The 26,562-nt window shown below is 40.7% G+C and overlaps 1 protein-coding gene across 1 annotated transcript in view; it reads right to left on the bottom strand.

Annotated features, from left to right (window-relative positions):
- Nucleotides 1-26,562, bottom strand: part of DNAH5 (dynein axonemal heavy chain 5) — a 276,738-nt gene that overhangs the window by 31,475 nt on the left and 218,701 nt on the right. The window contains 8 exon segments of the mRNA XM_070357713.1: nucleotides 537-756; nucleotides 6,046-6,291; nucleotides 10,367-10,516; nucleotides 14,254-14,375; nucleotides 20,145-20,246; nucleotides 20,249-20,334; nucleotides 20,839-20,952; nucleotides 21,934-22,181. Of these exon segments, the coding sequence (XP_070213814.1) occupies nucleotides 537-756; nucleotides 6,046-6,291; nucleotides 10,367-10,516; nucleotides 14,254-14,375; nucleotides 20,145-20,246; nucleotides 20,249-20,334; nucleotides 20,839-20,952; nucleotides 21,934-22,181 (1,288 nt within the window).

Raw genomic sequence — 26,562 nt, 5'->3', positions numbered from 1 at the left:
TGAAGACCATAAACAGCAACATTATCCATTTTAGATTTAACATAAAAGGGCAGCTGTCTAGCAGAGAAGGTTGTGGTTGTTTAGTGGTTAAGTTGTGTCTGACTCTTTGTGACCCCATGGACTGTAGCCCACCTATTCCTATGTTCATGGGATTTCCCAGGCAAGGATACTGGAGTGGTCGCCTTTTCTTTCTCCAGGGGATCTTTCCAACCTTCGCATCAAGCCCGTGTCTCCTGCATTGGCAGGAGGATTCTTTACCACTGAGCCAAGTGGGAAACTGACTAGCACAGGCCAAAGGAGAGCGATATTGGGGAAACAGGAAAAACGTAAGGTGGAATCCGAAGCTCTGACGCCCTAACACGGCCAAGGATACTCCACGTGCAGCAGGACAGAGGTGGCTATGCCCTCATCATCATGTTAAATCATAGCACCACTTGCTATAACTAATCCTATCTAATCCCTTTTCCATAATGTCTTTAAAGAAAACAATGTAAGCATAAGAACGTCCATAAACTTGGAAGGATTTCTCGACTCACCACCATATGTTCTTTTCAGTCCTGCCCGGAGGCCCTGGGGGGGCTCATTGGCAAATTTGATGGACATCTGAAGGAGGGTGATGGGAAACTGCTTGTGAACCTCGGTTGTCATCCACAGGCGGAACGAGTCATGTACAAACTCAGTTTCTATAATTATATCCATTAGCTCATCCATGAAATCCAGTCCCAGATGGCAGTTCTGCAGAAGGGCCCATCCTCCCTAAGTCAGCAGCAGGAAATGGAAATTAGTCCATTTTGTGTTTCACCCAGAGATTCAAATTAGTACCTTCTTCAGAAATTAAGTAATTAAAACTTAATATTGTAAAGTAAGTAGCCTCCAATTAAAATAAATAAATTTAAATTTAAAAAAACCCCACTAACCCCTATAAATTAATCTAAAGAATACAATCAGGTTTAACTGAGATAGGTTACATTTTTTCTTGTTCCACAAGTGTGTCTGATGGGATGCCATTACTAGCATGCCAATGCAGTAATAATATATGGTTGGAGTCATGAAAATCACCAAAGTAAAACATAAAAAGAGAGTTCCTAGAATACCAGCAATAGGGTTTATATCCTCTAGAATGTGTAAGTACCTTCTCTGGGGAATCAGACTATTCTAACAACAAGAGTCTTGGAAGATAATAAGTCATATCTCTGATACACTTTATCCTATATGCATAAGAAGATTCCTTGTACAAAGCAGCACAGGCAAAAATTTAGGTCATGCAATAATAATTTTGCTGTTGTTTTAGTTGCTAAGTCATGTCTGACTCTTTTGCAACCCTATCAACTATGGCCCGCCAGGCTCCTCTGTCCATGGGATTTCCCAGGCAAGAATACTGGAGTGGGTTGCCTTTTCCTTCTCCAGATCTTCCCCATCCAGAGACCAAACCCAGGTCTCCTGAATTGGAAGGCAGATTCTTGACCACTGAGCCACTAGGGAAGTCTCAACAATAATCATTTCAATATCTAACCCATAGAATAATTTTGCTAAAATCATCTACAATATGCAGATCATAATCTTGAGCTACTTTCTTGACTCTGTAATTCTGGATCATTTTGATTTGATTAGTGTAACCTATTTTTCTTTGCACAACATAAACTAAGTACCAGATCTAAAATCTTAATCAAGTTACATGTAAAACTGACCCCTTTCGAAATGTCACACATCCGCTTAAATTTTCTTCAGAAGTATATAATGAATAAATATTTAATTTTTTCCTATGAAAATTTAATTGATACTGTTCACAATTCAAAAAAAGGAGAATTAAATGTGAAACATAACAACAAAAAGGCTTCAGAAGCTCTTTCATCCAGAATACAAGTGACTCCTGATCTAAGTTTCTTAGTTGAGAATTTTGATGGTCGAACCTTCACCCTCAGAAAGGAATCCCTTAGCCAAGTTTGCTTCTTTGGCCTCGCTGCTTTCAGTGTTAATATCTTGTGTTCTTCTTACTGAGCAGATCTTCCATTTTACTATTCTAGAATAGTTGGTTCATTCTGGCATAAAACACTATTGTCTCTGACAAGTTTTAAACATGCTAATAATAGTAAGAAATCTTTTTACATTTGACTAGAAATTAAACTACTAACAGAAAACACAGATAAATTGAAGGCTAAAAATATTCCATTTAAATTCTAATTTAGTTTCTTGAAATTATAATATTAGTTCCACCATTATTTATTTTAATTCAAGTTGAATCAGTGTCCTGTGAATGTTAGTGTCTTTGTTTTCTAAGTACAGCACTAGCAGAGGGAGGAATTCAGTGCTGGCGGTCAGGGGAGGCCAAGAGGAAGGAGAGGCCAGGACTAGACCTGGGATTCCGAATCATGGATGTATTGCTCATCTCAAGAAAATCAGAGATACCAAGGGAACATTTCATACAAAGATGGGCTCAATAAAGGACAGAAATAGTATGGACCAAACAGAAGCAGAGGATGGCAAGAATACACAGAAGAACTGTACAAAAAAGATCTTCATGACCCAGATAACCACGATGGTGTGGTCACTCACCTATAGCCAGACATCCTGGAATGTGAAGTCAAGTGGGCCTTAGAAAGCATCATTAGGAACAAAGCTAGTTGAGGGGATGGATTACAGTTGAGTTATTTCAAATCCTAAAAGATGATGCTGTGAAAGTGCTGCACTCAAAATGCCAGCAAATTTGGAAAACTCAGCAGTGGCCACAGGACTGGACTAGATCAGTTTTCACTCCAATCCCAAAGAAGGGCAATGCCAAAGAATGCTCAAACTACCCCACAACTGCACTCATCTCACACGCCAGCAAAGTAATGCTCAAAATTCTCCAAACCAAGCTTCAACAGTACGTGAACCATGAACTTCCAATGTTCAAGCTAGATTTAAAAAAGGCAGAGGAACCAGAGATCAAATTGCCAACATCTGCTGCATCATCAAAAAAGCAAGAGAGTTCCAGAAAAACATCTACTTCTGCTTTATTGACTATGCCACAGCCTTTGACTGTGTGGATCACAACAAACTGTGGAAAATTCTTCAAGAGATGGGAATACCAGACCACCTGACCTGCCTCTTGAGAAATCTGTATACAGGTCAGGAAGCAACAGTTAGAACTGGACATGGAACAATGGACTGCTCCATATCGGGAAAGGAGTACGTCAAGGCTGTATATTGTCACCCTGCTTATTTAACTTATATGCAGAGGGCATCATGCTAAATGCTGGGCTGGATGAAGCACAAGCTGGAATCGAGATTGCCGAGAGAAATATCAATAACCTCAGATATGAAGATGATATCACCCTTATTGCAGAAAGTGAAGAAGAACTAAAGAGCCTCTTGATAAAAGTGAAAGAGGAGAGTGAAAAGTTGGCTGAAAACTCAACATTCAGAAAACTAAGATCATGGCATCCAGTCCCATCACTTCACGGCAAGTAGATGGGGAAACAATGGATACAGTGAGAGACTTTATTTTCTTAGGGTCCAAAATCACTGCAGATGGTGACTGCAACCATGAAATTAAAAGACGCTTGCTCCTTGGAAGAAAAGGTATAACCAACCTAGACAGCATTTAAAAAGCAAAGACATTACTCTGCCAACAAAAGTCCATCTATTCAAAGGTATGGTTTTTCCAGTAGTCATGTATGGATGTGAGAGTTGGACTATAAAGAAAGCTGAGCACTGAAGAACTGATGCTTTTGTACTGTGGTGTTGAAGAAGACTCTTGAGAGTCCCTTGGACTTCAAGGAGATCCAACCAGTAAGTCCTAAAGGAAATCAGTCCTGAATATTCATTGGAAAGACTGATGCTGAAACTCCAATACTTTGGCCACTTGATGCAAAGAACTAACTCATTGGAAAAGATCCTGATGCTGGGAAAAATTAAGGCAGGAGGAGAAGGGCATGACAGAGGATGAGATGGTTGGATGGCATCACCGACTCTATGGACAAGAGTCTGAGTAAGCTCCTGGAGTTGGTAATGGACCAGGAAGCCTGGCATGCTGCAGTCCATGGGGTCGCAGAGAGTTGGACACAACTGAGCGACTGAACTGAACTGAGGTATATTTAAATCATGCGCTTTCTCCCCTCCCCCTCCCAACTGCAAACTAAGCACAGCAGTCAGCACAGAGCACAAGAGAGGCCCCTCCCTTTCACCAAAGCTGGGGGCAGGGCATGGCTTGAGGATGGAAGAGGCAAATATGGAGATTCTAGAACCCAACAGACTCAGTTCTAGACTGGGGGAAGGGATCAGGCTGTAGCACAGTGGGAAGGTTCTAGAGTCAGTAGCTAGGACCTAGAACCCGGTGGTTTCATAGTGGGCCTCGTGCCTGGTGGGTTGAGGGGGAGACAGCCAGTTCTGTCCAAAATGGTGGGGGGGGGGTGTTCCCTGGAGGGCACAGAGGGCTCTTGAGATATTGAGGGGAGAACTCAGGCTTAATGAAGGAGGCATGGAGTCTGCTCCAAAATAGGCTGGAAAAGCATGTAGACCATGACTGCATGTTCTCCAGTAGAAATAAGAGGCAAGTAGTTCTGCCACCCTGTACTTGGCCAAAGCGTGCAGGGAGAAGGGAGCAGGGGTGGAGGGAGCCTCTGGCAGAGCTGGGAACCCAAAAGAAGGTTATGCTTAGTCACTCAGTCATGTCTGACTCTTTGCAACCCCATGGACTGCAACCCATCAGGCTTCTTTGTTCATGGGGATTTTCCAGGCAAGAACACTGGAGTGGGTTGCCATGCCCTTCTCCAGGGGATCTTCCTGACCCATGGATCGAATCTGGGTCTCTCACATTGCTGTGCTGTGCTTAGATGCTCAGTCATGTCTGACTCTTTTTGACCCCATGGACTCTAGTACGCCAGGCTCCTCCATCCATGGGGATTCTCCAGGCAAGAATACTAGAATGGGTTGCCATGCCCTCCTCCAGGGGATCTTCCCCACCCAGGGATTGAACCCAGATTTCTACATTGCAGGCGGATTCTGTACCAGCTGAGCTACCAGGAAAGCCCATATATATATATTTTATATGTGGAAATTGGGGTTAAGGTCAAGGGATTGACTACAAATTGACCTGCAAAAATGTACACCCTTTAGAGTCTTGCTGTGTATTGATGGTGGGGTTTTTCTCCCCTTTTCATTAGACCTGCTAAGTAACAGAAAGGATGGTACATATAGAAGGACCTTCTAAATGCCTTTGATAAATGACCGTGGGGACACCAGGGAGACTTCACGTGGCTGGGAGGAGCCTCTGGCTCTTTGAGGTGGTGACCCGAGTGTACACTATTATAAAACTGGATCCATCTGGACACCTAAGGTTAGACCAGAGTAAACACACAAGTGTTCTGGAGCTTGAGTTCCAGAGATGAAATAGCACCTTCTGCATTCACGTAACTTTAAGTCCCTCAAAGTGCCTCAGCTCTGAACTTGTCCCATTGGCAGGTCATCACATGACTTCCAGCTACAATGGCCCCAGACCAGTCCTGAGCATGGCCTGAGCTGTATGCTGTTGAATTTGCAAGCTGCCAAGGGCTCTAGGAGCCCATCTGGAAGGCTACAGGCTAGGTTTCTGGAAAATCTCTGGTACCATCACAGGGTAATGGCAGATTCCTGGCCTCTGGAATCTGGGCCAGGCCTAGGGGACTCCAGGGCACAGATTTTGCATTCTGGATTGTGTTGTGGATTCCAGAGTGCTGTGGATTCCCCAAGTAGATCTGCAGGGGCTGGAACTTGAGGCACAGAGGGGGAGCTATGAACCGCAAAGAAGGTTCAGGACCTGGAGCAGGGTTGAGCACTATGCAAATAGGTCAGGAAATAAGATGCTCTCACTGGGCAAGCTTCCCAGAATTCAAGGCTCAGCAGAAAACGTTTCACATTGTATTCATTTTTCCATGAAAGTTTTATAAGAGGTGCTTTTCCCTGTTTGGCAAACAGAACGCAACACATAAATTTCAGCGCTTAAGGATTTGTAGGTTCTTTCCTGCATTGTTACCCTGTAAGTGGCAATGTCAACAACAGAATACAAAAGTAGACATCAGGTCTCACGTTCGCCATGGTCTGCTGCAGGAGCTTGCGAGCATGGATCTCCTGGCCCTGTCCCATGGACACGTAGCGCGTTTCTATTTTTAGTCTCTTCCCCAAGGCGATGATGGAGTCCGTGGGGTCTGAGCCCATAGACAGGAGACAGATGAGCGGTGTCCGAGGGTCAGATTCCTCCCAGGTCCTTTCCAAGTCCAGGATAACGGCCTCTGCATACTTTTGTCCCATGGAGTCCATGATGTACTTACGGGCCTGCCAAAAACAGCACACGGGTCACCAAAAGTAGCTCCAACCCCTTATTCACAATTCAGTGTGGTTCCCAAAATTCGTTTTTGCAGATTATTTCAATGATGTCCACAGTAATCCTGCCAGGAAAATAGGGCAGAGGTTTGTTTGTTTGTTTGTTTTCTTGTGGGTTAACCTCTTTATTTGCTTGCTTGCTTATTTGTTTGAATCCTCACTCTATCTGCCAGCAATGTGAGAGACCCAGGTTCAATCCCTGGGTGGGGAAGATATGCTGCAGAAGGGCATGGCACCCCACTCTAGTATTCTTGCCTGGAGAATCCTATGGACAGAGGATCCTGGCAGGCTACAGTCCATGGGATCTCAAAGAGTCAGACATGACTGAGTGACTAACACTTTCAGATTTACTTGCCAAAAACATAATCACACATTTAAAAGACCAGAACCCAGTTTGGCCGAATTCTTGTCTGGGACCTCTTTCGATGTACTGGCTGCTTCATACTATACAGAAGGTTTAAAATATTTGGCAACTCTCTTATTAAGAATGCTTTAAAGGAAATGTGTGTGTGTGTGCGTATGTGTGCATATGCGCTCAGTCGTGTCTGATTTTGCGCAACCGCAGGGACTATAGCCCACCAGGCTTCTCTGTCCATGGGATTTTCCAGGCAAGAATGAATACTGGGGTGGGTTGCCAGGATCAAATGGGCACCTCTGTGTCTCCTGCACTGGCAGGTGGGTTCTTTACCACTAGTGCCACCTGGGAAGCTCAAGGGAAAATTATAAGCATTCAAATAATCAAGTAAGTAGTACAATGCCTGGGATTGAATGGATACTTAACAAATAGATAATTACTATTAAATGACTACTTATGGAAAGAAATGTATCGAATACTTACTGAATTACTTACTTAATTTTAAAGGTTTAACCCAACTGCATTTGGAGCACAGGATGCCACTTATTTTTTATCTCTTAATATCCAGTTGACCAGATCCACTATGGAATCCTCTAACGTAAGTATTAATATAAACAGTTCCCTGGTGGTTCAGATGGTAAAGAATCTGCGTGCAATACAGGAGACCTGGGTTCCATCCCTGGGTCGGGAAGATCCCCTGGAGGAGGGCAAGGCAACCCACTCTAATATTCTTTCCTGGAGAATCCCATGAACAGAGAAGCCTGGCAGGCTACAGTCCATGGGGTCACACAGTCGGACATAACTGAATGACTAACGTTTTTACTTTCATACATTTTTTACAGCCTTCTGAAAGGTACTTTAAAAGTTTGGTTGACATTCTTCAGCATCTCCGAAAGTCTATTTGTATACACGTTCATCACAGCCATTGGGTAGTGTGCTTGGTGATCAGAAATGACTTCATAGCCTGGATGCCCAGGTGTACCACAGACTGCAGTTGTTTCTCAGCCACAAGTACCTGGTACAGCCATCGTTGCGGCATCTCTCAAGAGCCAAGTGCTTTGTCTTCTAGTCTAGCAAGGACCTCAAAAAGCCGATCGTCATAGAACACATCATTGATCCCACATGGAAATTTCTATTCAAGCTATGAGCTAATATACTGTTCCCTACATCAGGGGCCAAGTGGTAAATATTCTATATCTTGGTGGCCATGCAGTCTCTGGTGCAACAACTTAACCTATCACTGCAGCATGAGAGCAGCTATAGAGAGTCCATAAACAAGTGAGCCTGTGTTCCATTAAAACTTTATAGGCCCTGGAATTCAAATGTTATATAATTTTTGCATATCACAAAATATTGTTTTGAGTTTTTTTTTTCAAGCATTTAAAACTACAAAAACCATTCTTAGCTCAGCAGCTATACAGAAACCAGCAGTAGCACAAGACATCCTCTGATGGTACATTGCTCTTTTAACCAGGATTTTGACTGTGTCTGCAGCCACACTCAGCTGAAATGCTGACAATAAGCCTAATGCTCTTATGGGGAATAGGGATTGAATATGTCTACAGTGTAGACCTTCTCATATGCTTCCCAAGATGGTGTCTGGTTGAAAAATCACACAAGAAATCTAATATGAGAATAAGAACCTCAGAGGAGAGAACATGTTTGCAAGGGGCCTTCTAGAACTTGCTTAAGACTTGGATGTTATTATAAGCGCCATGGGAAGCCATTTAAGGAAGAGCATAATGATATTTCTATTTCTTCTAGAATATACAAGATGGACTAGGGTGGGCAAGGTGAGAATGAACTAGAGGAGACTCATTAGGAAGAAATGGCTGTTGTCAGCCTAAGGATTTCAGGCCAGGATAAAGATAACAAAGTTACAAAGGAATGGGAGACATTTAAATTTCCGCATTGACCCCAATAAACTGTGAAAAGAATTAAAAGGGAAAGAAGGAAGGAAAGAAGAGAGAAGGAAAGGAGGAAGGGAGGCAGAGAGTGGGAGAGAGAAGGGAGAAAAGTCTACTTAAAACTTCTACATTCCCCTTAAATAAGGCAATTGTTTGACAATTCATTTGGGCAAGATAAAAGGTATGAAGTTGAGAAGAAAAATCAAAAGAACGGTGATCTCAGGGCCCTGAGTTGCAAAACTCATTTTTCTTTTCTGAATAAATCATTGAATTCGGTTGTTTCCAAGGTACCTAGGAGGACTGGGAGTTGGTTACTCCGAATGTTTTTAACAGGCCTCTGGAGAGCAAAGGGGAAAACTCCCTACCTTCTATGAGAAACTCCAGCCTACTGTTATTTTATGACTTATTCTTAAAAGTCCATTAAAAAAATCAATGTCTGGGAATAGTAGCATTTAACTTTCAGCTGTGGGCAAGACACCACAAGTCTGTTTCATGCGTAAACTTCCATGATGGAAGCAGATGAAAAGTCTTTGAAAAGATGAATCTTCTGGAGGCAGGGCTTATATTTAAACCTAAGTATCACTCAAGGAATTTTAGGCAAAGCTTCTTTCTCACATCAAGGTTTATGACACATCCCAGGGTAACGACTATGGGTTTGGGAACTCTGTACAGCCCTGTAGACTTTCTCTCTCCTCTCTAGTAACTGAACAGTCTTCCTACTCAAGAAATACTATATTGAAAGTGAAAAGTGAAAGTGAAGTAGCTCAGTCATGTCCGACTCTTTGTGACACCATGGACTGTAGCCTACCAGTCTCCTCAGTCCATGGAGTTTTACAGGCATGAATACTGGAGTGGGCTGCCATTTCCTTCTCCATGGGATTTTCCCGACCCAGGGATTGAACCCAGTCTCCCGCATTGTGGGCAGACGCTTTACCATCTGAGCCACCAGGGAATACTACATTACTACTGGCAAAATGGAGTTCCCTATCTTTTCTGAGTTAATGTAAAAATGATATGGAAGAACAATGCATTACCTTTATGTTATACCAATATGCCCACCTTAGAAACGTAGTTTCGACTGCCCTACTGTTAATATATAGCACAAGGGAAAGCAAGGATGGTGCAATCTGTTTGCAGGACTTATATTAAGCTAACATTAAAGATGCATTTCAATATACAGTAAGTGCAGACAAATTTTGATTCCACTTATGCAAAGTACCTAGAAGAGTCAAATGCATAGAGTCAGAAAGTACATTGGTAGATGCCGGCGGGGGTGGGGGCGGCAGTGGGGATGGGGTGGGGAGGGACAATGAGGACTTGGTGTTTAATGGGGACAGAGTTTCAGTTCAGGAGGTAGAGAACTCCAGAGATGGATGATGGTGAGAGCTGAACAACGATGTGAATGTACTTAGTGCCACTGGGCCACACAGTTACATGTGGTAAGTGTGTTTTATATTATGTGACTTCTACCACAATTAAAAAAAAAACATTTAAAAAGAAACAAAACAAAAAAAAATAGCTTCCTCACTCACTCTTATTGTACCACTTAGGCCAAAGAAAATTAGTAAATCACTTAGCCACATGTACACCTCTGTACAGTTATTTCTTGCTTATTTTTCCATTTTTCACAATTGTATTGTTGGAAAATTAGACAGAAGCCCACATGAAAATTCTCATGGGGGTTAATGTTTTAAATATTCTTTAAAATTTTAAAGGAAATTCTCCTTTAAAATATTCTCTTATTTTTAACATATGCACTTTTTACCTGGGCAATGGTTCTGTCAGGACACCAGGACCTAATAAGGAGAAGACGTCGAAAGCAGTCAAGAGATTTATCATAGGCATTTGGAAGGGGTTCCTCCTCAGGGTTTTCCTTATCAAACCAAATTTTCCACATTTTCTCATTTCTTGATATCTGAAAATACCAGGGGATAAGAAATGTGTCACATCACAGAAAAATCTTTCAGTAAGACTTCACAGATATTTTTCTGACGATTCCAGACATGTGTGAATGATATCCTGTGTGGGTGTGCACGCTCAGGAGTATCTGACTCTTTGCAACCCCATGGGCTGTAGCCCACCAGGCTCCTCTGTCCACAGGATTCTCCAGGAAAGAATACTGGAGTGGGAAAATGAAATGATATCCCTTGACTATTTTTTAAAATTTTATAGCCTGGTACCAAAAAGTCTGAGAGTCGAAAATCAAATGTGATTTGCTCTAAAGTCAGTCTGTATTAACACCAGTCTACAGACCCCTTTTAAAGGAGAACCCTGCTGTGTCATTTCTTCTGTGCCCTTGTGGTAACGACTCTGTAAAGAATAAAGAGATCAATGGAAATTCATTTTCATTATTTTAAGGAAATCTGTTTTGATCCATGAGATCTCCCATGATCAAGAATCAAGTTTCATTCACTTATGCTTCCTCATTTCCCAGGATCATTCTTGGAACTAAAGAAGACATTTAATTCATGTTTATTATTGAAGCTTTCTGGTCAATACTCTATCAATCTAGAGTCATTTGAAATATACCACTTAATATCATCATTAAGTGAATAATCACACTTGTTTCATTTGGGCAATTGATAAAGGGGAAGAAAAAAGACAGTTCATTATCCTTTGAAGCTTACAAAAATTGAAAAGAGATAAGCATTAAACAAACAAACATCCCACAATCACAGAACAAGTCAGATCTGCAGATAAACATGATCTTATGTTCTCTGGTATATTTCCTTTGACTAAGCAACCTAAATGTCCATTAACAGATGAATGGATAAAGAAGTTGTGGTACATGTATAAGTGGAACATTTTTCTGTTGCTGTTCAGTCATGTCTCACTCTTTGCAACCCGTGGACTGTAACCCACGCGGCTCCTCTGTCTATGGGATTTCCTAGGCAGGAATACTGGAGTGGGTTGCCATTTCCTCCTCCAGGGGATCCTCCCAACCCAGAAATCAAACCCACATCTCCTGCACCTCTTGCACTGAGGGGCAGATTCTTTACCACCACACCACCTGGGAAGCCCACAGTGGAATATTACTCAGCCATAAAAAGGAACTGAATTGGGTCATTGCAGTGATGCACATGAACCTAGAATCTGCCATACAGAGCGAAGAAAGTCAGAAAGAGAAAAAGAAATACTGAATATGAATGAATGTAAGTGGAATATGAATATGAATGCATGTAAGTGGAATCTAGAAAAAATGGTACAGATGAACCCATTTGCAGGGCAGGAATAGAGACACAGATGTAGAGAACAGACATGTTGACACAGAAGGGAAAAGGGAGGGTGGGACGAACTGAGAGATTTTGGATTGACATATACACAGCATCATGTGTAAAACTGGAGAAGGAAATGGCAACCCAGTCCACTATTCTTGCCTGGAGAATTCCATGGACAAAGGACCCTGGCGGGCTACAGTCCATGGGGTCACAAACAGTTGGACATGACTGAGTGATTAAGCATACATACATACATGTGTAGAACAGATGGTTATTGGGAAGCTGTTGTATAGCACAGGGAGCTTAGCTCGGTGCTCTGTGATGACCTAGGGGGGTGGATAGGGGGTGGGTGGGAGGGAGGTCTACAAGGGAGGGGATATATGTATACATTTAGCTGGTTCACTTCATTGGAACTAACAACATGGTTAAGCAATCATACTTCAATTAAAAAAAAAAAAAAGCTCCAAGTGTATTTCTCAGAGGTGTAATCAAAGGAAAAAGGCATATGGGTTCATATTCAGAAAGTATCATGTAAGAATAAAAAATAACCTGTTTCAAATCACAAAAGACTACATTATGTGGAGGGATTTCAGGTACAAAATATAAGATCCAGAAGACAGTTGCTTCAATAACAAATAATGGTACAAGAAAGGTCACCAGGAGTTACCCCATAAGGGAAGAAGCTAGAATTCATTAAAATCTCCCAAAGAAAAGCTGTTTAACCCAAGAGAATAGCTTGCACCCAAATTACACGGTCATCACCAGGCCTAAGCCAAAACATAAAAATACAGCTCAAGCTTTCCGTCAACCTAAGCTGGCAAAGTCAAGGACCAACGTTAGGACAAATACCATATGACATCATTTCTAAAGGCTTCCCTGGTGGCTCAGGTGGTAAAGAATCTGCCCACAATGCAGAAGACCTGGATTCAATCCCTGGGTCAGGAAGATCCCCTAGAAAAGAGAATGGCTACCCACTCCAGTATTCTGGCCTGGAGAACCTGATGGACAGAGGAGACTGGCAGGCTACAGTCCATGGGGTCCCAAAGAGTCAGACACAACTGAGTGACTAACATACACATACACATCATTTCTAAATACAATACAAATAGATTTACTTATGAAACAGAAACAAACTCACAGACATAGAAAACAAATGTATGGTTACAAAAAAGGAAAGAGGGTAGGAGAGAGAGAAACCAGGGGTTTGGGATTGGCAGATATAAGCTTCTATATACAAAATAGATAAACAACAAGGTCCTGCAGTACAGGGAACTATATTCAATATCTTATAATAAGCCCTAATGAGAAAGAATATAGGGTGTATGTGTGTGTCCATGTGTATATATAAAACTAAATCACTTTTCTGTACACCAGAAAATAACATAACACTGTGAATCAACCATGTGTGAAAGTGTTAGTTGCTCAATTAAGTCCGACTCTGTGACCCCGTGGATTGTAGTCCATCAGGCTCCTCCTCTGTCCATGGGATTCTCCAGGCAAGAACACTGGAATGGGTATCCAGGGGATCTTCCAGACCCAGGGATCAAACCCAGGTCCCCTGCATTGCAGGCAGATTCTTTACCATCTGAGCCACCAGGAAAGCCCAATCATACATCAGTTTTGAAAAAGGACCAGTGTTTGGACATTTTCTGGTCAAAGCCTTCAATGTGCAGCTGAAGAAAGCAACCTTGCTATTCACGCAACTTCCTGCTGGTCATCAGATTTTCAAGAACCTGTTTCTTGACTTGTCCCAATTCAACTTTCTGTACCCAAGTGCCATAATTCCAATATACACACAATTCATCCAAAACTGGCTGTTTATGAAAGTACAACAACTTCTAGAAATAAACGGCCAGGTGTTTGTGTTAGATTCATACCCAGATGCCTAGCTAAGGCAGTACAAACAAGGAGAGGAAGAAGAGAGAGACAGGAACTAGAGGCAAGAAAGGATATTTAGCATTCAAGGGCAGGTTGTTCCTATTTCTCGTCATTCAATCTATAGGAAGATGATAAAACTTCTTGACCATATCTAATCTCTTTTTTTTTTTAAGAAAAGCAATACTAGAGTTTCATTTTGAGTAGAAAAACAAAAAAAATATCGAAAATAGCATGATTTTATATTGTAAAAGCAATCTCTTAAACTAATTGAATCTGTTTTCCCACTGGTAGACCTCCAATTGGTGATACTGACATATGGCCCAGGACAGCATCAGTTAAACTTCCTGGGCAACTAATTACTTCCTGGAGACCAGCCTGCCATGGGTGGAGTGTACTTTATCAGAATATGAATGAGCCATGAGGAAGGTCAAGCACTGGTCATTCCATTTTAGGAGTGACAGCAGCAAGAAATCTTTCTCTTCCCCAAACAGCCAGGGATAAATCAGGAAGCTGCCCACTGGGATATTATCATAAGTTTATTCAAAGCACAAGTTACCTGATCAAGGACATCAGAAAACTGTCTAAGTTTGCTGAGTTCCACCAAATTTAGCCAGGTCATGTCCAGGATCCATTTAGATGGTTTAGGAGGACAGGCTTTCAAGTCCAAGGAGGCACCACCTTTCAAGTTAAATATATTATGTTAATAAAATTTTGTTTCTGTACAAACAATATCTGTATTAAAAAAAAAAACTTGCTGAAACTATTTTAATATCAATTCTTTTACTACCTTAACATTTATTAAACTCATAAATATAAATCATAGTGATGAACAAGCTTTAACATTTAATAAAGGAACAGACGGTTTCAGAAAAACACATTTAAGGATCAGTGATATAGGCCTGGATCCAGGTAAGTGATACATTCTGTTTTAGCTACACCTGGCCAAGGTGTGTGACAAGTCAACTCATCGGTCTGGGACTGTGTATTCAAATACATACAGTGGGAATAATGACACTGAGGTGTTGCCTGGTGGTTCAGACAGTAATGAATCTCCCTGCAATGAGGGAGACCCAGGTTCGATCCCTGGGTCAGGAAGATTCCCTGGAGAAGGAAATGGTAACCCACTCCAGCACTCTTGCCTAGAGAATTCCATGGGCAGAGCAGCTTGGCAGGCTATAGTCCATGGGGTCATAAAGAGTCTAACATCACTAAGAGACTAACACTTTCACTTTCACTTCAGGTGTTGTGATAATGACAGAAAATACATAAGGTGACTGTGAAGCACTCAAAACGGGATCAAGGACACAGCTGAGAGTCACTAAATGACCAGCTGTTGTCAGCATGAAGAGCTGCCAAATATTGATACAAGCTCATTTTAAGGATGAGTTTCACTATCAGATGGCATCACCGACTCAATGGACATGAGTATGAGCAAACTCCAGGAGATGGTGAATGACAAGGAAGCCTGGACTGCTGCAGTCCATGAGGTCGCAAAGAGTCAGACACGACTGACCAACTGAACAACAACATTTTAAGGAAGGAATTTATCTAGATTTGTTTGTAACACTACCTGTGTTTAAGAGATTCTCCTCTATGAACCAGTATATTATTTACATCCATGTTGAGCACATCCAAGGGCTCTGTGCTATGTCACTTATTCTTGATCAATCTACCCACAACAAACATTTCCGTTGGGTACTGACTCCTATCTCTTTACTGATAATTCATCTAACCTCATATAACTCATACAACTCTCATAGCACCATAAAATAAATAAATGACAGCTTAAAATGTTACTGTGGTCCATCCCAGAAAAACTAAATGTGTGAACAATCATATTTTAAGTCAAAGCAAGAGCTAGCAAGTCTTCTATAGGATAAAATATACCATTTAATAAATAACATCTATTAAAATGCTTCAGGGAAAATATGCTCTAAGCATAATTCTTAAAAGGATATAACCAACCCATTTGGCTACAATCTGTTTTTGAACAGAGCAGGTCATAAACAAATAATAATACTCAAGATATTTATTGAGGCAATCTCTGCTTCATTCAAGTACCATTGACCCCATGAAATTGCTGTCTTTTGCCAAAGCCATCTTAGTCGACTTCCAAGGTAAGTGGAACAAGACGTAAGTGAAGTCATTTCAGTGAAAATATTAGCTCATAAAATCAAAACAGATTGCTTGAACACCAGGGAGCAGTTAAAGAACTAAGTGCAATGGCACTGTGTTGAAAAACGTCACACCGATTTCCATGGAAAATGTCCATTTTCCAACAAACTGAAAAGAACAACGTATCCACCACATGGTTAGAGAAATGACTTTCATGGAAAAGAGGGTTCCTTGAAACCATAGCATTATTCATCGTTTAATAGAGGGTAATTCTGTCGTAAATATCTTGGCTGCCTCGGAAGGGTATAATGGGCCACAAAGAATACTGTAGTGGAGGGTGGGGACATATTCCTCGGTAATATGACACCAGATTAGATGGACTCCCAAAGAATGAACAGCTGGGATAGCAATAATTCAAAATAAATTCTAAAGATGATTGAGAATTAAATCTTTATCATTAAACTTTGTAAAACTGAAACATGCTTATAATGATTCATACAAGCTGTACCACACAATCATGAAGTGACATCACTAAGGCAGACTGAGAAAGACCTCTGGACTCACCTTTTCCCATCTTAGAGATGAGTAAATTAAAAGATCAAAACACTATTGCTGTCTAAACATTTTGAACTAAGTGATTTTAAAATCCTTACAGAGGGAGTTGATGTCTTTGGGCAGCTCTCACCAACATAGCTAACAAAGGGAAATCTTATGAAGCCCTGTGTCCTAACGGAGCATAAGAAATAGGTGCTGAATGCAGGAAGTCCACAAAATCCTGTCCAACCTAGGCAAGCCTCAGACAAATCGAAATAAACTAAAAAAATAAAGATAAAATAACAATGCCCATCATCTGCTGAGCATATTCTATGTTCCAGGGTTTATATAAATTGTGTGAATTCTCAATAATCCTATTATGTAGACATGACTATCCTTGCTTCATAGCCAAGGCAACTGAACCTTGAAAAGTTTAAATAACCTCCTCAAAACCACTTATCCCAAAGTGGTAAAGCCACTATTTTCCCTTAAATTCTTCCCAACTCTAAATTCCATGTTTGTTTTGATTATGCCAAACTGTAACATACTTTACAGTATCTCAACCATTTCTGGATGTCAAGGTCAATGTCATTCCCATCAAGAAAGGCATCTTATGCCTGAATTGAGGATCTCAGGAACAACTTTGCCATAGGAAACCCCATAAACTGAAGGGCCAGAGTCACTGAGGTCAGTGATATACAAAGGACTCACTGAAGAAGGCCACTCCTATACCTACACGTCTACCTAAGGTGATGACTCTCCAGACTATTCATCTTCCGTGTGCTCTGATTTAGGAAGCTTGGAACATAAAGAAACAAGGGCAAGGGTTCAAGGATTAGAGACAAAGAAGACACAGAAAGAGATATCATCCCAAAATCATACATTTCTAAATTTTCATGTCTAAATGATGAGTCTTCATTGCCATTACAAGCTATGTATGCATTGTTGTTCAGTCACTAAGTTGCGTCTGACTCTTTTTGACCACATAGACACCAGCATGTCAGGCTCTTCTATCCTCCACTATCCGGTGGAGCTTGCTCAAACTCATGTCCATTGAGTCACTGATGCCATCCAACCATCTCATGCTCTATCATCCCCTTCTCCTCCTGCCTCCAATCTTTCCCAGCATCAGGGTCTTTTCTAATGAGTCAGTTCTCATCAGGTAGCCAAAGTATTAGAGCTTCAGCAACAGTCCTTCCAATGAATATTCAGGGCTGATTTCCTTTAGGATTGACTTGTTTGATCTCCTTGCTGTCCGAGGGACTCTCAAGAGTCTTCTCCAGCACCACAGTTTGAAAGCATTGATTCTTCAGTACTCAGCCTTCTTAATGGTCCAACTCTCACATCCATACATGACAACTGGAAAAACCACAGCTTTGGCTAGATGAACATTTGTTGGCAAAATGGTGTCTCTGCTTTTTAGTATGCTGTCTAGGCTTGCCATAGCTTTCCTTCCAGGCATATGTATATCAATATGCATTGGTATGAATGTTAAGTGTGACTCTGACCTACTCCCATTGTGCCCTTCCCTTCTGCCCCTACAGGATCCTTTTCAAGTTCCTCCGCAAATCTACTCTCCATGTAGGTGAAGTCATAAAAATCCACCCCTTGACCAAAGATAAAGTTGTGTTTTATCTTTAAAGATAAATCTCCAGGGACTTCCTTGGTGAGACTTCGAGCTCCCCATACAGGGACTGGGTCAATCCCTGGTCAGGGAACTAGATTCCACATGCCTCTGCTAAGAGTTCACATGCCTCAACTAAGACCCAGTGCAGCCAAATAAATAAATATTAAAAAAAAAAAAAAAAAGTAAACCTTTCTTTAGAAATGTATAGTATTGGGTTGGCCAAAAAGTTCATTTGAGTTTTTCCCATAACATCTTATGGAAAAATCCCAAAATCATTTTGGTCAGCTTGCCTGGAAAATTCCATGGACAGAGGAGCCTGGTGAGCCAGTCCATGGGGTCGCAAAGGGTCAGACGCAACTATGGAACTAACTTTCACTTTCAATCAGTTCAGTTCAATTGCTCAATCATGTCCGACTCTGTGACCCCATGGACTGCAGCATGCCAGGCCTCCCTGTCCATCACCAATTCCCAGAGCCTGCTCAATATTGGCTAGCCTAATAGATTGTTCAACCTGTGAACAATGCTGCAACAGACACAGAGGAAATATACATGGGATGAGTAGCATGGTCGCTCACCACTGCTCAGCCACCGTGTTTGCTGTGCTTTGCCTCCATCACATTGGAGACAGTACGAGGCTCCCTCCCAGCAGAGGCACTGATGCCAGCTCCTCTTCCTTCAGCACTTCTCTAAAAGTCCCCAAGGCCAGCACCCCCTGCTCCTCCAGGCCTTGGCTCACCTGTCCATCTCTTAGGAGTCCCACTCCATTAGAAATCCCATTAAACATCCCATTTAAAATGTTAACACATCCCCTCACTCCACATACTGTGTAACTCCCCATCTCCCTTATCCTTCTATTCCCCCCCCCACCCCCGCCACAGTGTTTATTAGTTTCTCACATACTACATAATTTACTTGCTTATTAAGTGTTCCAAGTGCCTATTCTGTGTCCTAGTACACAGAAAGTTCTCAATAAATATTCACGCAGGGACTTGCCTGCTGGTAGAGTGGATAAGAATCCACCTCCAATGCAGGGGACACGAGTTTGATCCCTGGTCCTGGAAGATTCCACATGCCACACAGCAACTAAGCCCATGCTCCGTAACTACTGATGCCATGCCCTAGAGCCAGCAAGCTGCAGCCACTGAACTCATGTGCTGCAGCTACTGAAGCCCGTGCACCTAGAGCCTGTTCTCCACAAAAAGAGAGGCTGTCATAACGAGAAGCCTTCTCACCACAACAAAGAGTAGCCGCTGCTTCCTGCAACTAGGGAAAGCCCATGCAGAGCAACAAAATGAAAGTGAAGTCGCTCAGTCATGTCCGATTCTTTGCAACCTCATGGACTGTAGCCTACCAGGCTCCTCTATCCATGGGATTCTCCAGGCAAGAGTACTGGAGTGGGTTGCCATTTCCTTCTCCAGGGGATTTTCCCAACCCAGGGATCGAACTCGGGTCTCCCGCATTGTAGACAAGACGCTTTACCGTCTGAGCCAACAGAGAAGTCCCTAGAACAACAAAGACCCAGCACAAAATATATCTAGTCAAGGCTATGATTTTTCCAGTGGTCATGTATGGATGTGAAAGTTGGACTGTGAAGAAAGCTGAACACCAAAGAATTGATGCTTTTGAACTGTGGTGTTGGAGAAGACTCTTGAGAGTCCCTTGGACTGCAAGGAGATCCAACCAGTCCATTCTAAGGGAGACCAGTCCTGGGTGTTCTTTGGAAGGACTGATGCTAAAGCTGAAACTCCAATACTTTGACCACCTCATGCGAAGAGCTGACTCACTGGAAAAGACTCTGATGCTGGGAGGGATTGGGGGCAGTAGAAGAAGAGGACGACAGAGGATGAGATGACTGGATGGCATCACCGACTCGATGCACATGAGTTTGGGTGAACTCTGGGAGTTGGTGATGGACAGGGAGGCCTGGCGTGCTGCAATTCATGGGGTTGCAAAGAATCGGACACGACTGAGTGACTGAACTGAATTAAACTGATATATTTTTTAAATACAATAAATAAATTTTTTTTTAATTTCATGCAATAAATGAACAAATAAAATATTTCTCATAAGTGTGATCTTTAATGAAATGCAAGGAAACTACAACTAAAACACACATACGACCCTCACAATAATTCGTACAACTTCACAATGCTTTCTAGTCTTATACTGACCTTTAATAAGGGTGAGAAACTCTTCATGCTTGACTCGGTTCCTCTGGATGTCAATCTTCAGGGTAAGCAGCAGCGTGAACAGGAATTTGTGCTCCTCATACAACCCCGGGCTGTGTACTTAAAAACCTCATAGGTCATGTGCTCAATGATATTAGCGATCCTCTTGCTTGTAATTGGGCTCTTGACAGACCTGGAGGAGACAGCATTTAAATCAGGTTTAGCCCACTGCCCTTTTCAATTGTTCTTAAAAACAACGTCTTTCATGGAAAACAAGTAACTCTGGAGGACCAATTCTTATTTTATATGCATCATTAGTAAGCCTCCTAAATCTGAAATAACAAGCATTCTCTCAACATGAAATAACATAAGAGAATCCTTCACATCGTCTGAATAAAATTTTACCCGCCAAACATTATCACTCACAACAACATCTGGGGAATTTTCTTGTTAAGTAGAAACTCGTGAACCCAAAGGAATCAATCAATGGATGAATAGTTGGTAGAACTTTCTCTGAGCATAAAATAACAAATGAGAATAATTTGTTAACATACTGGTAATTACGCTCAATTTAGATTAAAAAAGAAGAAGATGCTTAGTAGCAAAGGCGGGGGGAGGGGGGGCAGTTATCAACATAATATCATCATTCTATCCCACAGATACCGAATTCAGCTTGGCTTCCTGAGTACGGACGTACCTGGCCAAGGAAAGGTCAAACAAGCCAAGAAACTGGCGGAGCGAAGTCTGGTACATCTCATTAACCAAGCGCATCTCCGTGATGAGAAAGTAGAGGATGCTACCCGGGTGGCAACTGAAAGACAAAGACCAAGGTTGCACTTGCGATGAGGGTGGACAACAAATGACCCAAGCACAGATCAGTCTGAATGCTAAAGGAAAACAACAACGTTCACAGTCTTAGCAATGACTATCTTCCAGCAATGGGCATCTAGAGCAATGTCATCATATACATTTAATTCTTCTTTATAAGCTCTGTACAAGTAGTCTGCTGTTTGCCCTCATTAAGTAATACTTTCCATTGTAGAATCTCTAGATCCCTTATAAATACATTTTATTACATTTTCTCATAGGTAGAGAAGACAACTGGTGGGACAGCACAGGTTGTAACACCCAGCAAATTGCATAGGCACTGTAAGGACCTCGTTCTTAAGCTCCATGAAGAAGCCCTGACTAACCCTGGCCTCAAGTTGGCAAACCAAGGCATCACAGAGATGATGCTCCTGACTGCCCACCAGTAGATATCGTTTCCATTATTTTTCCAGAAGGCATGATAAATTACTAACGGAAATTGAATTCTTTTAGCAGGTTCCCTTTATAACCCATAAACAACACTGATTTGTTGATTCATGGATAAGACTGAAGAGTTCCCATGAGAACTACCTTCCTATTAGGAAGACTACAAACAAAACACAGGCTTATTGTTACCAATGATAAACAACTAATAAATGGCCCACAAACGCAGCATGAATTACTCAGACTTCACTAATTTGCAGTCAGATGTCCTCAGAAAGCTCTCCTCCTAACTTTCTGGTTTAAAAATAAGTTCACAGGAACCTTAAGGAATTTGCCAATAACATGAATTATAAGCGCTTAGAAAATTTATACCATCATAAAATTTCTTCATCTCAATTTTGCTGAATATTTAAAGAAATGGCATAAAACATAAATGGCCACCCCACATCGCACAGTCGTTTTCATAACATCCTTACTTCGATTTCTCTAATTCTCATTTCTTGCTTCATTTTCCTGTGACATTTGTCTTTCATTACCAAACTCACCGGGTCTATATTCCTCCCGGGCTGAGTTAATTTGAATTTCTGTCTCAGCTGAAATTTCCAGCTTCTGTGTCACCTCCTCAGCTGTCTTTTTTGTCTTACTCAACACAAGGATGAGACTCTCGTCTTCCACCAGGGACCCCTGAGTGCTGGTTAGACGGTAAAGCAAATTATCTTCCAGCTCCTTCATCTTCCTTTTGTTTGCAGTTACATCTTCCATGAGATGAGTTCTTTCTTTCTCCAATTCCTGTTAATTTGCATAAATATATTTTCTTCCTTAATTAACAACTATCATTTAGCTATTCCTTAAAAAAGTTTACCTATTGGGCTCTCTCGAGTTACTGCACTGTAGTTATCATGTTTGACTGCAGGAAATACAGACATCAAAATCAGAGGAGATGAATTCATAGAGGAAAGAATTGGTGGCAAGCAACATAAAAATGTGCTAAAAATATTACCAATGCTAACAATTTGCCATCCATTTATTTCCTAAAGTCAACTCAGCTTTAAGTGACTTTTGTGATCATATTTATTCCTGTTTTGATGAAACTGAAATTTGTTTGACTATAACATATCCAGCTCAAATTAAATACATGTATCTCTGCTTAGTTTCTTGCTTAAAAGAGCTCTATTGTCATTTGAATGAATTTATTTTCAACTTGCCTGTTGAAATAGTTCCAACTCTGTGAAAAGCAAGTGTCCAAAAGTTAGGCAGGCAAACTGTGCTATTACTGTGGGTACATATAAATTGAAAAATCATCTTGACTTGAAAAGGAAAGATGCTGTTCTCTTAAAGAGAAGGGAAGTTCTGAATCCTTCCCGAAAAACCTTTACGGGAAGCTGGGGAGAAAATGGCTTTGGGAGATTACTGTCCTGATTGGCTATTTCTTCCTTATAGGGAGTTTGGAGAAAGAGAGACGGTGAAAGAGAAGGAAAGAAAAGATGGGGTTGGTGAGGGTGAAGGAAGGAGGAAATGGCCATGAAAAACCAGAGACAATATGCTTCAGGCACCAGGTCAAACCCGTACATGAAAGTCAAATTGTTTCATGAGTGATTCTAACTGGAGGTTAATGAAAGAATCAAAAAAGGAAAAGATGATGAGAACATAGAAGTTAAAATCTGCAAAGAAGGACTTCCCTGGGGGTTCAAAACCGTAGAGAGCATGTGCGTCCACTGCAGGGGACAAGGGTTTGATTCCTGGTCGGGGAACTATGATCCCACATGCCTTGTGGTATGGTCAAAAAAATTTTTTAATAAAAATTAAGTAGTCAATCTGCATCAATGATAAACCCAAGAATAAGATGTCAAAAATTAAAATAAAATTTAAAGAGAAAAATATGCATCTGCAAGTTTGCTTGAAGACCTTTCTAAATATAGTGTCCATTGACAAGGTGCCTACCTACGCTTAGTTGCATCACTAAAGAAGCTATGCATATTTGAGTGTAAATACAATTTGGGAAAACTAGGATTAAATGCAGGTGCCTTGAATGGGAAAGCACTGTCAGCAGTTCAGGTCCAGCTACCAGTCATGTGGTACCAAGCTCACGTTGAAGAGTGGCTTCAGAAAGGTCCATACTCAATTAGGTATTCTAGAATGACTCAGCAGGTTTTGTAGATTCTATATCCTACCTAGAAAACTAGAAATCTAAAGTTATACACAGCGATGAATCATATGAAAACATATAAAACATAATGAGACTATTCACTAATGACATGACTATTTACTTTATAATATAACACACAATTTACTTAATAGTTATGCTCCAAGGAATTTTCAGTTCATTGATACGTTCTCTAGCTCTTAGTACAATGCTGGTATATGGTCAGCTCTCAATACTGCAGAATGAATGATTAATCACTCTACCCCTTTTTCAAACTGATAAACTGAAACATGTTAGTTACCAGAAAATCTAGTCATGTCTTAGTGCCAGAAATACAGACATGAAAATTCTGCCTTTGTAACAAAAACCATAAAATTACAAATAAAGGTCCTGGTAACGAAAATGCATACAGACAAAGAGCAAAGAGCACTGGCCTCTGCTTTACAGTCCAGCTAGTTATTCACCATTGGTTAAACAATTAGGTGGCTGGCACCCTATCAGACTCCCAACTCATGCTCTAAGCACAGTGAGTTAGGTCTAGAATATTCTAGAAAAGAAAAATTCTCTCCTTAAGCAAAACAAATGCTCCTTAACTAAACAAACTTGTATCTATTCTTAATTCTTTGAGATATAACAATGTAATTAAGACTTACTTATCTTTGCTTCCATATGCTATTTGGTTACATTTGAAAGCTTTCTTACCAGTCATTTTAATTCATTTATTCACTAGATAAGAATCTCAAATTTGAGCTTCTGTAGAAATTAGTACAAACAAGTGACGTTTAATGACTACTATAAAAATCATTTCCATAAACAGTTACAATAAATGCACTTGCAATATGGTCACACTAGGAAATAAAGTGATAATAAAATTAAATGGAAATAATTCAAATATTATTATTGCCATATTCCTAAATTTTATGTACTCTCATTATCATTTCTGAGTCCCTAGAGGTAAGGACTCTAGAGATAAGTCCCTAGAGGACTCTAAAGTCCTCGCCTGAAGACAGGTAAGAAAAGGAAAGCAAAGCAGTGGGAAGAGTGGGGATTTTTACATCAAGAAGACTTGTTTCAGTTCTAACTCCCAGGACTTACTAACTGCATGACCTTCACCATGTTACATAAGTCTATATGCCTCAGTTTCTTCATCTGCAAAATGTACATAAATCAGCTCAGAGAGAGATTGTGCGGGTATCACCAGCAGAGTAGCTGAAACCAGTGCCTAGATCACAATAGCTGCTCAGAATATGTCTCTTATCCTCCACCCTCTCCCTTGATTCATTTCCAGCACGGATTTTTCAGATGCAGTGTAACATTTATTTGGAAATCAGTAGTTTGAAAATAAAATAAGTCGATACAAAATAAATCACATTTGCAAATGTCACATATCATAAAAGCATAGTAAAGTAGTTGAAATGGGAATTTTAAAAAGGAGAACATTCTAATCTTCTGCTTATAATGCTAAGGATTCATGTATTCCTGTCTGCTGGAGATAGACCATCAAATCCCAAAACTGCACCAAGTCTTATTGAGTCTTCCTACAAAGTAATTTTTCTTCTGCCCATTTTTTTTCCAATTACACACCAAGTCTTATTGAGTCTTCCTACAAAGTAATTTTTCTTCTGCCCATTTTTTTTTCCAATTACACAGCAATTGCCATAATTTAGGTTTTAATTTTTGCTTGGAGGACTGCTCTAACCATGACTGGTCTCCCTGCTGATCTTTTGCTGTCATCACCCCATTTTCTGCCCCAAGTCATTGAGGGATTTCCCTTTACTATTTGTCCAAAATTTTCAACATAGTTTATAAAACCTGTTACAATCTACATTTCCAATCTCATCTCCCCTTGAGAACTATGGGATTGAGACTAAAATTATGCTCCATGTTGCTTATGAAAACCATTATTAATAAACATAGTTATTAGTAACACATACAATAAGGTACAAAATTACTCCATCCCTGATTTTAAAGAGTTAAGTAAACTTTAAACTTTATTGAGATGGTTGTGTTCTATTTAATATCATTAACAACACTAATTAAATAAAATTGTCAATTAAAGTAATGCTTATCTTCCCAAAGGATTAATATAAGGCTAAGAAGTACATTTCCCCCCATAGTTCGATACTGATGAAATAATCTACTTTAAAGTAAATACTACAACGAAAAGTAATACTTGGAATTACAAAATCAAACTATTCACTATAAAATTAAATTTAAAAAATAAATAAATACCACCCCAGTTGCCAAACATTAGACTAGAACAATAGAGGACACAGAAAGATATCTCTGAAAAAACAGAAGAATTGCTGTTTGCTTTCCATGAGATTTTTCAGTGGAAAACCTACTTTGGGATAAAGTTTTAGGCATATTTTCATTTGTATGATTGATGTTAACACAGTTCTGTTGAACTACAACTTTATTTCCAAATACTGTTCTTCTTCAAATTAATATGTAGGGGAGAATTAAGCAAAATAATTTTGTCTATAAGCATTTTTCCCAACAAAGGGATTATCTCTTAACACACAGACAGACAGACAACAGATACACACACACAGAGAATAGTAAACATTTGTGTTAGTATTCTTTATATTGAGGGCTTCCCTGGTGGCTCAAATGGTAAAGAAACTGCCTGCAATGCAGGAGGCCTGAGCCCGATCCCTGGATCAGGAAGATTCCCTTCTCCACGGGATGTATTCTTTATATTAAGGCTAAAACAAAAAATGTTATGTAAACTGTGATAATGTGAAAAGGATTCCCAAATTGAGTAAGAAAGTACAGTAGTGATTCAGCACAAGTTCAGGAAATGTACTATTAATTAATTAAATGATCAAAACTTAAGTGGCTTAGGGGCTTCCCTGGTGGCTCAGTTGTAAAGAATCTGTCAATGCAGGAGACACGGGTTCAAATCCCTGACTCGAGAAGATCCCACATGCCGTGCAGCAACCAAGTCCATGTGCCAAAACTATTGAGCCTGTGCTCTAGAGCCCAGGAGCTACAACTACAGACCCCACACACCGCAACAACTGA

The sequence above is a fragment of the Bos mutus genome, chromosome 20, assembly GCF_027580195.1.
Source record: "Bos mutus isolate GX-2022 chromosome 20, NWIPB_WYAK_1.1, whole genome shotgun sequence".
Classification (NCBI taxonomy): domain Eukaryota; kingdom Metazoa; phylum Chordata; class Mammalia; order Artiodactyla; family Bovidae; genus Bos; species Bos mutus.
Note: the sequence above shows the minus strand (reverse complement) of the source record. Positions and strands in the feature narration are given on the sequence as shown.